General features: G+C 41.7%; 1 protein-coding gene across 2 annotated transcripts in view; it reads right to left on the bottom strand.

The window, feature by feature from the left end:
- PRKCH (protein kinase C eta) overlaps positions 1-13,882 on the bottom strand; it is a 219,108-nt gene that overhangs the window by 92,110 nt on the left and 113,116 nt on the right. For both annotated transcript variants that reach the window (XM_032405248.1, XM_032405249.1), the window contains exons 3-7: positions 13,448-13,598; positions 10,112-10,146; positions 6,791-6,879; positions 4,470-4,599; positions 2,115-2,242 (exon numbers count right to left, since the gene is read on the bottom strand). In XM_032405248.1, coding sequence (XP_032261139.1) covers positions 2,115-2,242; positions 4,470-4,599; positions 6,791-6,879; positions 10,112-10,146; positions 13,448-13,598 — 533 coding nt within the window. The remainder of the gene's footprint in view (positions 1-2,114; positions 2,243-4,469; positions 4,600-6,790; positions 6,880-10,111; positions 10,147-13,447; positions 13,599-13,882) is intronic.

Here is a 13,882-nt window from a genome sequence, read left to right as displayed (position 1 = left end):
GTTTAAATAACAGCATCATGAACATCCTTGCATGCTAATCTTCAAAGCAGGGTGATTAAGAATCTAGGCTCTCAAGCAAGCTGCCTGGGTTCAAATCACAGCTCGGTAACCTAATCCTGTAACTCTGGGTAAGTTACCTACCCATCGTCTCTGTGCCTCAGTTTCTTCTAACAAAGAGGATGGGATAGCACCTGACACACAAGTGATTATGAGGAATGAATGAAAGCACATAAAGCACTTAGATTGGTGCCTGGCACATTCAATACACATGAACTGAGCTGCTGTCGTCATCATGATCATGAGCATCATCTATTTTCTTACTCTAACTTTCTGGAAATGCAATCTTTTGGGCCAAAATGTAAATCTTGAAGACTCTGGATACACAGTCAGCTGAACCTCTAGGGAAGCTGACCACCAGCACAATGAGAGCTCCAGCCTCACACACTGAACTGGAAGGAGGCACGGCCTCCTCCGTGGGTAACTGCAGCTCACTGGTCCAAGCCCAGCCACAGCGAGGGAGCTCCCTGACGGCAAGATGACTTGCAGATGTCCACCTTGGGACATTTATAAGACGAGCTACCCCTAGGCAACAGATCAAAAGTCCAACATTCTGAAGTTCTTGACCTATTTAGCTGAAAAACCCCAGCTTATCTGGAACAACTTCTAAGTAATGTTTTCAAACAAACAACAACTGTGCAATTGCTTGAACCTACAAGGCTTTGACTTACTCAACCCAATAAAACAGTGATTACAGATATAAAATGGATCACCTTAAAAAATCCAGTTGTTTTTAGTAGTTTCTCCCTCCAGATATCCGATCATAAATATTTCAAAGATAGAAAAACTTTACTAGCTTGAATCTCACTTCCTCCACTTAAATACTTCCCCTGGTTGGGCTAGAAAACTTTAAGCCAGTATTTCTCAATCTTTTTTTTTTTTTTTTTTTTTTTGTAACCCATTCTTCTCTTTTGCTAGACTCAAGATTCTGTTTCATGTTGTGCTGTCAAATGACAGGTAATTTTGGCTTTTCCATTTTTAAATATCATAACATTAAAGATCGTTGGCTCAAGTGACAAATGACAAGTGGCATTGCCCATTCTAGAGCTTGTGCCACATGGTCTATCTTATTCCCATGACATTTTAGGAGCCCTGGTACAGGCTGAAATCCTTAATCCGTGCCCTTTGGGAGCAGCCGTCCCACGCACTAGAAATCCCCCTCCTGGTATCAGCATCCTGCCTTTCTGTCCATGCTTAGACATTAGACTTTGCTGATGCTTCCCTGAAATAAGGGAATACAATTTCAGTCCAAATCCCTAATCAGCCAGTAATAAGGAAATGGGGTGGTGAGTACGGACATTTTCTGGATGACCAAGAACTTGACAGTGATTGCGCTTCCCTAAGTACCCAGAGATATTTAACAGTTAAGTCTAGTATTTTCCTAAGCCGGATATGAAGCTACACCTTTCAGAAGCCACAACAGGAGCCCTGGCTCTTTCCCAGCCTGGAAGGCAGCAATAGGACGTGGGCCTGGGAAGTGGTCGAGGCTCTAACGGTCAACAGTGAGTGGAGGTCACTCGGGGAGGCTGCGAGACAAAACACGCCCAAAGCAAAGGACAACTCCACCCACTCCCAGGAGCCGAGAGGAAGGAACTCCTGTTTGTCGCTGAACTTGAGAGATAAATTCACAATCCATAAACAAAAACTGCAGAACAGTGAGACTCCAGAGCTGGGGAGAATCTCAGAGATCCTCACGTTCAACCCCGTTAGAGAGGAGGGAGCTGAGGCCCGTAGCTGCTCGTCACCTCAGCTGCTGGGTAACCCAGGGCCCTGGAATCCAGAGCTTCACCACACCACACTGACAGGAAGCTGATTAAAAAAAAAAAAAAAAATCCCTCTTCTACTTCCTGCTACATCTGCATGCTTGTTATTTCTTGTCATATAATTGTATAAAGAATCTTTTTTGTGGAACAAAATGGTCTTAAAAAAAATACAATAAATCCGTTTATTGTGTTTGCTGAGAGGAGGAGTTTGCTTATGCTGCAGGCACTCATTCGGACTCACCCCCATCTGAACAACTTCTAAATTACAATACGTCAAAGAAAGCCAAGTCTCACCGAGGTTGGAGAAATATTTCCGGGCTGGAGGCCCATCCCAGCCAGGGTCTTGGCGAGCTCCACCGCGTTGACCCCACAGTTCGGGGCTACATTTGCCTGACATCGGATGTGCACGTTCATCTTACAGACTGGAGGGGGGAAGAGAAGGGAGTCCATGTTCAGGAAGGAGCCAAGTCAACATATGCTGCAAAAAAGAGCTTTAATCACCTGAAAGACTATGACAGGGGAATGATCCAGGCTTGGATGCACTCAAAGCAAACCCTGACGTTTGTCTCATCACTGCTTTTTGCAGTAGCAGCACGGAGCCTGGCATACTGACGAATAATACATTTCAAATCCACTTTCTTCCCTGTTGACTTGATGAAAGGCATTCACCTAAATCATGTGTAATAGTCATTGCAGACTTAACAGCGTGATTCAATATAGAAATCAAAATGTTCATCACGGCGACATTTCAGTCAATTAACTAACAAGGAAGCGAGTCAACTGACTGTATGCTTTTCCTTGTATCACTCAAGAAAAGGTAGCCATCTAAATGCCACATAGAAATCGCTGTTCAAACAGGATGGAGATGGTGTTTCTGAGAGAAAAACCTCTAAGTGAAGCTTGCTTTCTGAGTATTGTTGTGGTTGGGGAGCCCTCCCAGCCCAGGGCACAGCATCCTGTGGGGCTGTGGGTCTCAGTGCTTGTAGCCTGTGGTTTGAACTACTTCATGGGGGAGAAAAGCGAGGTTTTTTTTCTTTAAAGGTCAAAGTAAATGGCAGTTGGAAGAGGAGAGAGAAGCAAGCTACATTCCTGGTGCATAGGAAATGGACTTGGGATGATGAAGGGACCCAGGGTTTAATCAGCAGGAAGTTCTGACGCAGTTTCTTAACATGGGCCCTGCTGATGGGAGGCAGAAATGAAATAGAAGGCAACAAATTCCTGTATCTGGAGCGTCAACCCACCTCTGGAAGCATGCCCGGATCCAGGTTTGGGGGGTGGGAGGGGTCTGAACGTATGTGATTTAGGGTGCCCTCTTTAAGAAAAAGAATATCCAATCCAGAGGAGAGCTCTGGAAGGTGCCCTTGCAAGGGAGGGACCCTGAGGCTGAAGCTTCAGTAGCTCCTCACGGGAAACCCCCTCCCTCAGGAAGATGGGTACAGAGACACACAAGCCCGCAGTGCCCTTGCTGAAGTACCAGTGACAAAACAAAGCAAAAAGTACAGATGGATCACTGTCTGTGTGCGACCCCCCAGGCCACGAGGGACAAGAACAACGTGGGGGAGCCCCATGCACGGCTCTGCATGTTGGCAACAACTATACAAAGGCAGAAAGTGGCCTCTGCGGTGCAACCCACGCCCAGGGGAGACCATCCAGCGGAAGGTCAAGCGGTGCCTGAACCAAAGCCACACACGAGCTGGTTGCTGTTTGGGTTGAAAAAGAATTACTCCATGTATCTAGGAAAAAGGAATTAGGAAATGATGTTCTCGAGAGATGAAAGAGTTTGCCCTTCCTAAAGACAAGTGGCTAGTCCCTTTCTGTCGGCAGAAGCAGGCTTGTTAAGGGCAGGTAGTTGATGGACATTGTCCAGCTGCATGGACATCAACTCCACCTCCCCCAGTGACTCAGGATTTATCTAAAGCTTCAGGCTGAAATTCGTGTGTATTTCTGCAGGGAACTGTGCCCCAAGACAGCCGGATTGTTACAGCAACACCCCATGGGAGAAGACTCAGCAACTCTCTAGCTCCTAACAGGACGGGAATCACCCCTTACTCTCAGACCCTCTGCTAAGGCAAAAGCTCCAAACTCAGGCTGCCCTGGGCACAGTGAGTGACGTGCAAGTCCATGGCCAAAGGTGAAACATCCTTCACCCCACCTACCTCTCCAATCTCTAGCGATCTCTTTGAGAAGACCCAGGGCAGCTCTCGTTGAGCTTTGACTCCTTCCTGCTTATTTCTGGCGAGGTCACTAGACCTACTCTCCTGCCAGTTCTTACTCATAACCAAAGCCTCTCTCTTGGCCACCTCACCTCCTACCACCTTCCATTTCTGACCAAGATCCCATTTTTCCCTCTTTCAAATACCTATGAAAATACACAGCAACTAGCAGGCCCTCAGCACTAAGCAGCTGACAGCTAGCCAGATAGATCACTGAATTTAACAACTGACTGGATCTACAGTTAGGAAATCTTTGAACCAGATGTGGCTCTTCTTACATGCCTGACGAGGGACACATGCACCTAGAACTACGAAGATCTAATTTACAAAGTGCCTATAACCATCGGTCCTGGGTCAGAAGCTGAGCCTACAGAACTCCGAAAGCTTGCAGTGCGGTGTTCTCATGAAGTGGGTACCCAGCACCCCAGCATCTCACTTTTACACTGAAGTCCTTGTCGCATGATGCCCCAGAGCAGCGAGCCACAGTGATCGCAGAAGGTTGGCACTTTGTAGTTGTGGATGCTGAACTTGTGCGGGATGTTGATTCCGAACCTCTGTTCAGCAATCTATAAAAAAAGGAAGCAGAAGGACAAGACCTAGGATGCCGTGCCAGCATCTTTTGTAGAAACTGTAACAGGGGCCCCCCAAACACAATGTGTTACCATGACATCTGAGCTGGGGAGATTATTTCACTGTACTCAGGCTTTCCTTACCAGGCTGAGCACATTTTCTAATCAACAAGACTAAAAAGAAAGGGTGTAGTGGGCATTAGATCGTTCACCATTTTGGGAGATAAATAGGAATGAAAACCTTTTTTATCATCGTTTATATTCAGGCTGTATTTCTCTCCCTGCCAACTCCCTCATGCCCATGTCTATTTCCTAAACCCTTTTAACTGCAGGATTAAACAGGTCTCTTATAGACCATATACACTTGCTGTTAGCATAGGTTTTTCCAGATATCGTGCTGGTGGGGGCCTGGGGGAGAAGGTGGCACCCAGCGAGCACGGAACCACAGAAGGAATTCACTCCAAAGTGACATCCTAGCAGCTTACTCAGCCCTCCCGGGCTGTGCCTGCCATTTGCATTTTACAGTCTGAGGGCACGGGTCCTGCTTTCATCTCACAAACTGTTTCCAACAAATAATTAGAGTAGGCATATGCACTACAGTCTCTGTCACCATTTGAGGTGACAACAGATCCACACGGGACAAGGAGTGGGCTAATTATGACTCCTCTTGGAACTCTGCTGGTCTCTTTCTCATAAAAGCTGTGGCTCGTGCCTCTGCAAGTACTCTTTAGCAATCCTGTATGTGTACAATAAGCAATTGCTGAGCTCAAAGTCAGACTCCCCGATGCATCTGTAAACCTGTGGCTCATTGTCAGCAATATTCCAGCTGCTTTCTATCTCCACAATGTAGAATGTGCCCACCCCAGCTGAATGCAGTGCCCGTGACGAGGATGAGAGTCAAGCATTTATACACAGAAGTGCATCCTCCTGGAAATTTTGGAAGACACTGGAGAAGGCTAATAGTCACCTTATTGAGGAAGCACAATTTACAGTTAACAAATACTTGACACATCAATTCTATCTTGTGGAAGCCTCACAAAAAAGCACGTGAGGGAAATATGAATCCCATTTTAAGATTGAGGCTGAAAAATGTCCACAATAGCCAAACTGTGGAAAGAGCCAAGATGTCCATCAACAGATGAATGGATAAAGAAGATGTGGTATATATATACAATGGAATATTATGCAGCCATCAAAAGGAATGAGATCTTGCCATTTGCAATGACGTGGATGGAACTGGAGGGTATTATGCTGACTGAAATAAGTCAAACAGAAAAAGACATGTATCATATGACCTCACTGATATGAGGAATTCTTAATCTCAGGAAACAAACTGAGGGTTGCTGGAGTGGGGGGTGGGGTGGGAGGGATGGGGTGACTGGGTGATAGACACTGGGGAGGGTATGTGCTCTGGTAAGCGCTGTGAATTGTGCAACACTGTTGAATCTCAGATCTGTACCTCTGAAACAAATAATGCAATATATGTTAAGAAAAAAAAAAAAAAGAAGATAGCAGGAGGGGAAGAATGAAGGGGGCGGAAATCAGAGGGGGAGACGAACCATGAGAGACGATGGACTCTGAAAAACAAACTGAGGGTTCTAGAGGGGAGGGGGTTGGGAGGAGGGGTTAGCCTGGTGATGGGTATTGAGGAGGGCACGTTCTGCATGGAGCACTGGGTGTTATGCACAAACAATGAATCATGGAACACTACATCTAAAACTAATGATGTAATGTATGGTGATTAACATAACAATAAAAAATTTTAAAAAAATAAAAATAGAAATAAAAAAAAAGATTGAGGCTGAAAAAAAAAAAAGACTGAGGCTGACAGAGAAGCTAGCTAGCAGAGGCTGGATTCTGCATTCAAATCCTAGTCATTCAATGCCAAATTCAGGGACCTTTTCAGTCCTTCAAAACTCTCTCCAAATTAGAAAAACTGATCCTGAGAGCTTGTAACCAGCTGATCATTCATGGGATCAACTCAAGGACAGCTCATGCTACACAAATATAGAAATAAAAACAGCATACTATAAAAAGGAGAAAAAATTCAATTCTGATACCACCATTCACTTCAAGGAGTGCAGAAGGGAGGTGGAAAGGGGATGGAGCAAGAAAAGAGAGAGAGAGAGAGAGAAGTGCACACATGAGCTTGTGCCGGCACTTAATTAGCAAACTTCTACCTTCTTACCTTTGAATCCATTTTGTTAATATTGTTCTGGCAAGTGCAGGCTGTAACAATCAGATGATGGCAGCGTTTATGGACGACACAGGTGCACACTAGGGAATCAAATGCATGATTATACATTCCTCGGAGGCTCACGGTCTGCCAGTTCTAGTGGAGTCAACAAGGGCTGCTCCATGCCAAGGTGACTTGATTTGGGTGTCTGGCCCACACGATGGCATCCAATGCACCCATCCTTCCCATGGTCATTACCATCACCCTAGACTCATGCCTTTGCTCACACCCAAACTATTCGCACTCAAGTCTTGAGCCCACTTCATCCTTCCTGGCTTTCCCCCTGCCTGCACCCACCTGCATAAGAATCCTCCTCTCTTGGTGTAATTCTGGGCACCTTGCCCCACAATCTAAACCTTCAATGGCATCTCACTGCCGATGAGTCAAGTTCAAATTTCCCAGCCAGGTTTCAGGCCCTCCAGAAGCTACCCCCAGCTTACCTGTTACCTTTCTTCGAGGGGAGCTCTTTGTCCCAATAAAAACTAGACTGGTTGCTCTTCCTGGAGCAAGCCTTCACCCTCGCCTGCACACTGACCATGTCTTGCTCAATCCCTAGGAGATCCTCGTTGCCTATCGCCTAACTACATCTTAAGTTTATAATAAGACACAACTTGAGAAATGTCTCTTCCATGAAAATATACTACCCCTGGCTCCCCTTCTAGATTAAACCATCTCTCTCTCCTCAGATCTCTTACAACTCTTAGCCTGCCCCTGCCCCTGCATTTCAAACCTTCCACAGTAACCTCTAATGCCCTCAGAATTCCCAGGCAGCATGATGCCTTGAACAAGATAGGCACTCATTAAATATTTGCAGAATGATTCAATCAATTGTTTGAATACTTAGAACTTCCAAATAACATTTTTCTCCCATTTTCATCTGGATAACTGACATAGTGCAGACAGAGTCCAGTTTACCATTAAAAGGTGAACAAGTATAAGGAAGCAGTATGAAAGTATATGTTATTTTTAAGATCTTTCAAGACACGTGGAGGTTTTTAGGATTAACTACATAAACGCGAATGACGTGTTAGCAAATAGTAATATATTTTAAAACAAATCTAGCTTTCATCAGACTGATTTTGAAGGAGAACCAAATTGAAAGGTCCCAGAGAATGTCTTTTTATATGAGGGAAACTCAAAACCATCCCTCACACAGAAAAACCTTATATTCTGAAGCATCTGAGGTTTGCTTATTTTTTTCATTTGCTTGGCTAGAGCTTTATCAATTTTATTGATCTTTTTAAAGAACCAGCTTTTTATTTGGTAGATTTTCTCTGTTGTTTTCCTAATTTCAATTTTACTGATTTGTGCTTTAATTTTATTTCTTTTCTTCTGCTCCCTTTAAGCTTCTCTCCTTTTTCAAGTTTCCTTAAAGATGAAAACTGAGATTACTGATTTTAGATCCTTCTTTTCTAATATATGCATTTAATGCTATAAATTTTCCTGTGAGTACTGCCTTTGCTGAATCCCACAAATTTTGATAAGATGTATTTTCATTTTCATTTGGTCTGAAATATTTATTATTTTCTCTTGAATCTTCTTTTACCCATGTGTTATTTCAAATGTGTTGTTTAATCTCTAAATATTTAGGGGGCTTTCCAGCTATCTTTCTGTTATTCATATGTAGTTTAATTCCACTGTGGTCTGAAAAGATACTTTTTATGATTTCTATTATTTTTTATGACTTCTATTCTTTTAAATTTGTTAAGGCTTATTTCACATGCCAGAATGTGGTCTATCTTGATAAATATTCCTTGTGAGCTTGAGAAGGATGTACATCCTGCTATGGTTAAGTGGAGTAGCCTATAAATGTCAATTTGATCAAATTGTGGATATCCTTACAGATTTTCTGCCTGCTGGACCTATCAGTTACTGAGATATTGAAGTCTCCAACTGTAACAGTGGATTTGTCTGTATATCCTTGCAGTTCTATTAGTTTTTGCCTCATGTATTTTGATGCCCTGTTGTTAAGTGCCTACATGTTAAGGATCATTAGGTCTTCTTGAAAAACTGACCCCTTTATCATTACATAATGCCTCTCCTTAGACCTGATAATTATCTTTGTTCTGAAGTCTGCCTTGTCTATTTGGTTTTGATTAGTGTTGGCATGGTATATACCCTTCTCAAACCGGGTATTTGGTTTTATGTCCCTTACCAAGATGTGAACATACCCTGACCAATGTTCTTTCTTGTTCTTTCAACAAAACGTGGCCCACTGAAAATCAGCCCATCAAACATCCTGGCACTATGCATAAGATGAACCAGGGTTGACCACAAGGCATGTCCCTGTGCTGGACAGGTGCTAAAAAGTGACATCAATTCTCACCTGTGAACTATGTTCTCATTTGGGGCTGACATTAATAGCATAAAGTCAATTATTGTTGTCATATTGATTATATATTCTTTTTCTAAATTTGAGAACTCAGTAGAATTGCTCATACATGTTAAAATGAAAATTATATCCAAGAGTATGTCCTATTCCATTCTAAGGGAAATAATGTTCTACCTCACCTTCTCCAGAAGAGAAGGCAGGATTTGATTTGCTTACTGACATGGAGGCTACCACTCCAGGACATGTTAGTGCTATTTTACAATCATCTATAGAGTGCACATCAAGAAGACAGGTACCCTATGTATAAACTGTGTGATGATGCTCAAACCAACAACAAGGGTGGCCCAAATAAAAGACAAACCAATCCAGTCTAGTTAAGTCTGAGTAAGAGCCTTCTTTCACTCCTCCCATTTGGAACACTAGTAAATTGGTTTTATCTTAGAACTGTGAAAATCAAAATAAATTTAATGCATAATAACTACAAGATCATTAACAGATTAACTTTGAACATTTCTCACATTTTTTTTAAATTAGAAAATCAAAAAGCAACTGAGATAATAGCTTCTATTCCCTATGCAGGTTAAGAAACAACACTGTGCCATTTCTCACCCCTATTAACAACGGGGTTGTAAAAGACAAAAATTTAGCTTCAAGATTTATAGGTACTGCTCACACAATGGCGTAACCTTTCACTATTTTCATGTTATTGCAGAAACAAAACTTTAAACAATTAAACTTTATTAGGTATCTCGGCTTTAGAAATAAAAGTGTCTCCTCTGCGCTGTCTAAAATGTAGCCAAAATTTAAACCACAACTAAAAAGTTGCAATTCTATAGGGGTCTCATTTGACTTGCAGAGTTATTTATCACAATATTAATGAAATGTATCCTGTGTCTTCTTAGGGAACAATATTAAACATAGTTTTTAAAATGTTTTCTTACCTTGACATTGATAACCTTGTTTCCCAAATACTCCCCTGTTCAAGACAATAGAGAAAAAGTTATCATCAGTCTATTTCAGCAACAATGCTCCTATAATCATAGTACTTAAGGAAAACAAATGTATGCCATCCTCTGCACCTTTATGAAAAACAGAATTTCAGAGAAGAAGCAAAGATGAGGTGATTTCTGAGCCCTTGTTTGTTACCACAAGACATAGAGGAAGTCACCTGATGATCAGAATCCTCTAGTGATATACACAGGTGGGTACTGGTGATTCTCATTCTACCCACCTCCCTCTGTGGCAAACCCCAGGTCCTCATCTCGTCATGTGACTGAGCCTCAGCCTGAAGGGTCACTCCACCACCTTCATTGGCCTTCTCACTCACATACACATAAAGATGCTCAGGTAGTGAAGTAAACAGATGAGTCCACCGCAGCTGCCTGGCCTGAGGCACCCTCCCTCTTCCCTGTGCCCCCATCACCCCTGGAGTCCAGGGGGTAGGGCAGAAATACAGCCACAAGATGCCTGTCAAGCCCACAGCTATCATCTTGGTCTCTCCCTAGTATATTCTCTGAGCGATGATGACATTATCCTCATTCTCATTTAACACAGGCCACATTTTATTAAGCCCGGAGGATGTGCCAGGCACTGAGCCAAGCTGCTGTCGTACAGCATCTCATCTAATCCTCACAAAAGTCACATGAGGCAGCACGCGTAATAGGAAGGCTCAGAGCACAGACTGGGCATGATTTGGGGCACATCTCTAATTCCTTTGAGCCATAGTTTCTTCATCTATAGAGGGAAATAATGACCACAGTACCTACTTCATAGGGTTGTCCTGAAGATAGAGAGAGGTGATAATGTAAAACGCTTAGGATAGTGCCTAGAACTTTAAGTTCTACATAAAACTTTATGATATAAGCAAAATAAAATTATCTTTATTTTACAAATAAGGAGACACTGATGGACTATATAATTTATTTAGGTTCACACATCTAGTTGGTGATGAGATTGAATGCCAGAGTCCATACTGTTAACCATATATATGTAACACATACATTAATATTGTGTCTGTGTGTGTGTGTGTGCCTGTGTGTGTGTGTGTGTGTGTGTGTGTGTGCGAGAGAGAGAGAGAGAGAGAGAGAGAGAACGAGCGCGGGAAAGTGAAGGCTGGTTGAGTGGGAGTTAATGTTTCCTTGGTGGAAAAAATTTAGTGAAATTATCAAACAACTTTCCATTGAGAACGTTGGTTGAGGTCACAGGTTGTCACCACAAATGCCCACAGGGGCAGGCAGGTCACATAGAGGAGGGAAGCAGAATGGTGTGACTTGAAATAAAGAGTAGCAGACCTTTCAGGTCAGGAAAACCACAAGGAGAGAGGTGGATGGCAACTGACTAGACAGTACCGATGACCACAAGGGTGGAAAATGGGCTCAAAGATGCCAGAGCTTTTCAATTGTTCAATAGAAAATTCAGCAGGAACTTGTTTCTGAAGACTAGAGTTGTGATGGCATATTTATAAGCATCTTGACAGCCAGTTTAGGGTCTTTGGTTTAGACAAGACTCTATTCTTAATTTAAAATGCCAGAAACACTAACCCTGGATTCTGACTGCTAAAAGGTAGCAGGTACTTTTAAACCAAAGTAATCACACACACACACACACAAAAATACAAACTCATTGATCAATACTCAAAAAAAGTTACTCTGAGCCAAGTGCTTTTGACTTAAACAAAATGACTAAAGTTTGCAATAAAAACAAGGATTTCCTTTTATGCTTTAGATACTAAACTGTCTTTTCTCCCTCAGAGATGGGTATGCATGGGTATGTATGGGTACATGTTTGGGGTGGGTGAGGGGGCATTTCCTTCTTCTCTTTCCAAATAAATGTGTTTAATGTTGGCTGTAAATGAAGCTAACTATTAACTTAAATTTATTTTACATTATAGATTTGCCACTGAGGTTTCAGCTTCAGTCACATGTATAGTAAAATATTGCCCTGATTCACCTAGAAGTTCTCAACTATTAATTATCTCAATTCCTAAATGCCAAGGATTATAGTATGCAATTGCTGAAAGTTTTACCTTTGGCCACATACCATAAGGCTGAAGATTACTGTGTGCTTACTTTACTTACAACAACTAATTTTTTTTTTTGATAGAAAAATCCTTTAATCAAAACAAGTTTACAATGTTGACACTTATGGCTTAACTAGAATATGTCTGTCCAAATTTAAATTGTATTAAGGACCAGATATAATGTAGTATCAATAGTTCCCTCAAAACAGTAGGTTCCAGTTCCATTGTAAGACCTCTCAAAAAGCATAACTCCAATTATTGAAATAATTCAAACTATTCATTTATAGATGAAAACCATTATCTATCTGAGAGGTCAAAACATACAATGCATGTCACATGCAAACACTGGTGTTAAGCCTGTTCTCCGTATTCATATTTTCAAAACATGAGAAGTCTTTTAGCTACTGAAACCACCAACTGACCTAATAATCAAAATATCTTAAAAATGCTATCTGTTAAGTTACCCTTAAATTTTGTTAACCTTGGTTTACCCTGATTTAGTCCATATATATGAATATACAGACTACCAAAGTATTCCTTTACTTTATCTAACTGCCTCGGAGCAACATATATTTTCTACTTACAATTCTGTCACATGGAGGATCTCTAAGAATCCCCTTCTGATAGAGCCATGTTTTCAAATAGGTTAGTTTTTCTTATATAGCATTTACTTCTACTATTTACTGCATAAGAATCATGGAATTTTTTTTTCCCAATTAAAAAAATACTTAGTGACTTCCTTAATGAGTGTGACTTTTTAAAAATTCAGAAACATGAGACAGTTCTCAAAAATAAACTTTTATCATTTAGTTTTTAGTTTCAGCTATTAGTGCCTGTAAAGGATCTCAGATGACAACAACTAATTTCTATAACTCATCATTTGAGTCATACTTTTTTAAAGCAATACTGTTGTTTTTTCTCTCTTACTCAGTGGCCGATTATTCAATTTATTGATTATCTATTTATTGATTGGTTAGCCTCCCTAATTAGTGCTTTATAGCCAGTTCACGATTCATTAGCACCTTTCCCCAAATAACTGGAAAAAGAAATAACATGTAAACCTTGGATCCGTAAATTGTTCAGATGTTTTTCATTGGGAATTCAAATTACTGGGTCAACATATTAGAATAAAAGGCAAAAATCAGATCCTAAAACAACTCTTCAGAATTATGCTTCCTTCTGAAACCACATACAACCAGAGGAGGCCTTGATTATAGAAAGAAGCTCCAAGGAAGGGAAAGGCCAAGGAACCTCTTACCAGATAAACTCCCTGCAGTGAGAGCAGTAGGTGGGCTGCCTCAGGTATGTGGCCATAAACTTGTGTCCATTGATCTGGTGGACTCGCCTTCGCATAGCCCTTTGGCGCTTCCTGGTAAAATGTTTGAAGATTCGGTCTCTCTGGAGAGTGGCTGTACAACAAAAGAAAGGAAAGAAGAATAACGTGCAATGAAGCTACCTGTATCTAATGTATGAGAAAGTGTCATAGCTCAAATACTCTCCAAATTGTTCCTTCTTTCTTTAAGATGCAAAACACCCCAGAACCTCATCATGCTTCCTAGTGACCTTAGGACTTAGTTTGAGAGGGTTGGACCTAAGTGAACTCTGAGATTCCCCACTGCCTGATTATAGCTGGCTATCTTGGACCAGTCTCCCCAGCACAGACCATGGGTCCCCCGGGGTTCTAATGTTGCAG

Source organism: Phoca vitulina, unplaced genomic scaffold (assembly GCF_004348235.1).
Source record: "Phoca vitulina isolate PV1807 unplaced genomic scaffold, GSC_HSeal_1.0 scaffold7, whole genome shotgun sequence".
Taxonomy (NCBI): domain Eukaryota; kingdom Metazoa; phylum Chordata; class Mammalia; order Carnivora; family Phocidae; genus Phoca; species Phoca vitulina.
The sequence above is the reverse complement of the archived record's forward strand: the minus strand, read 5'-3'. Positions and strand labels throughout refer to the sequence as shown.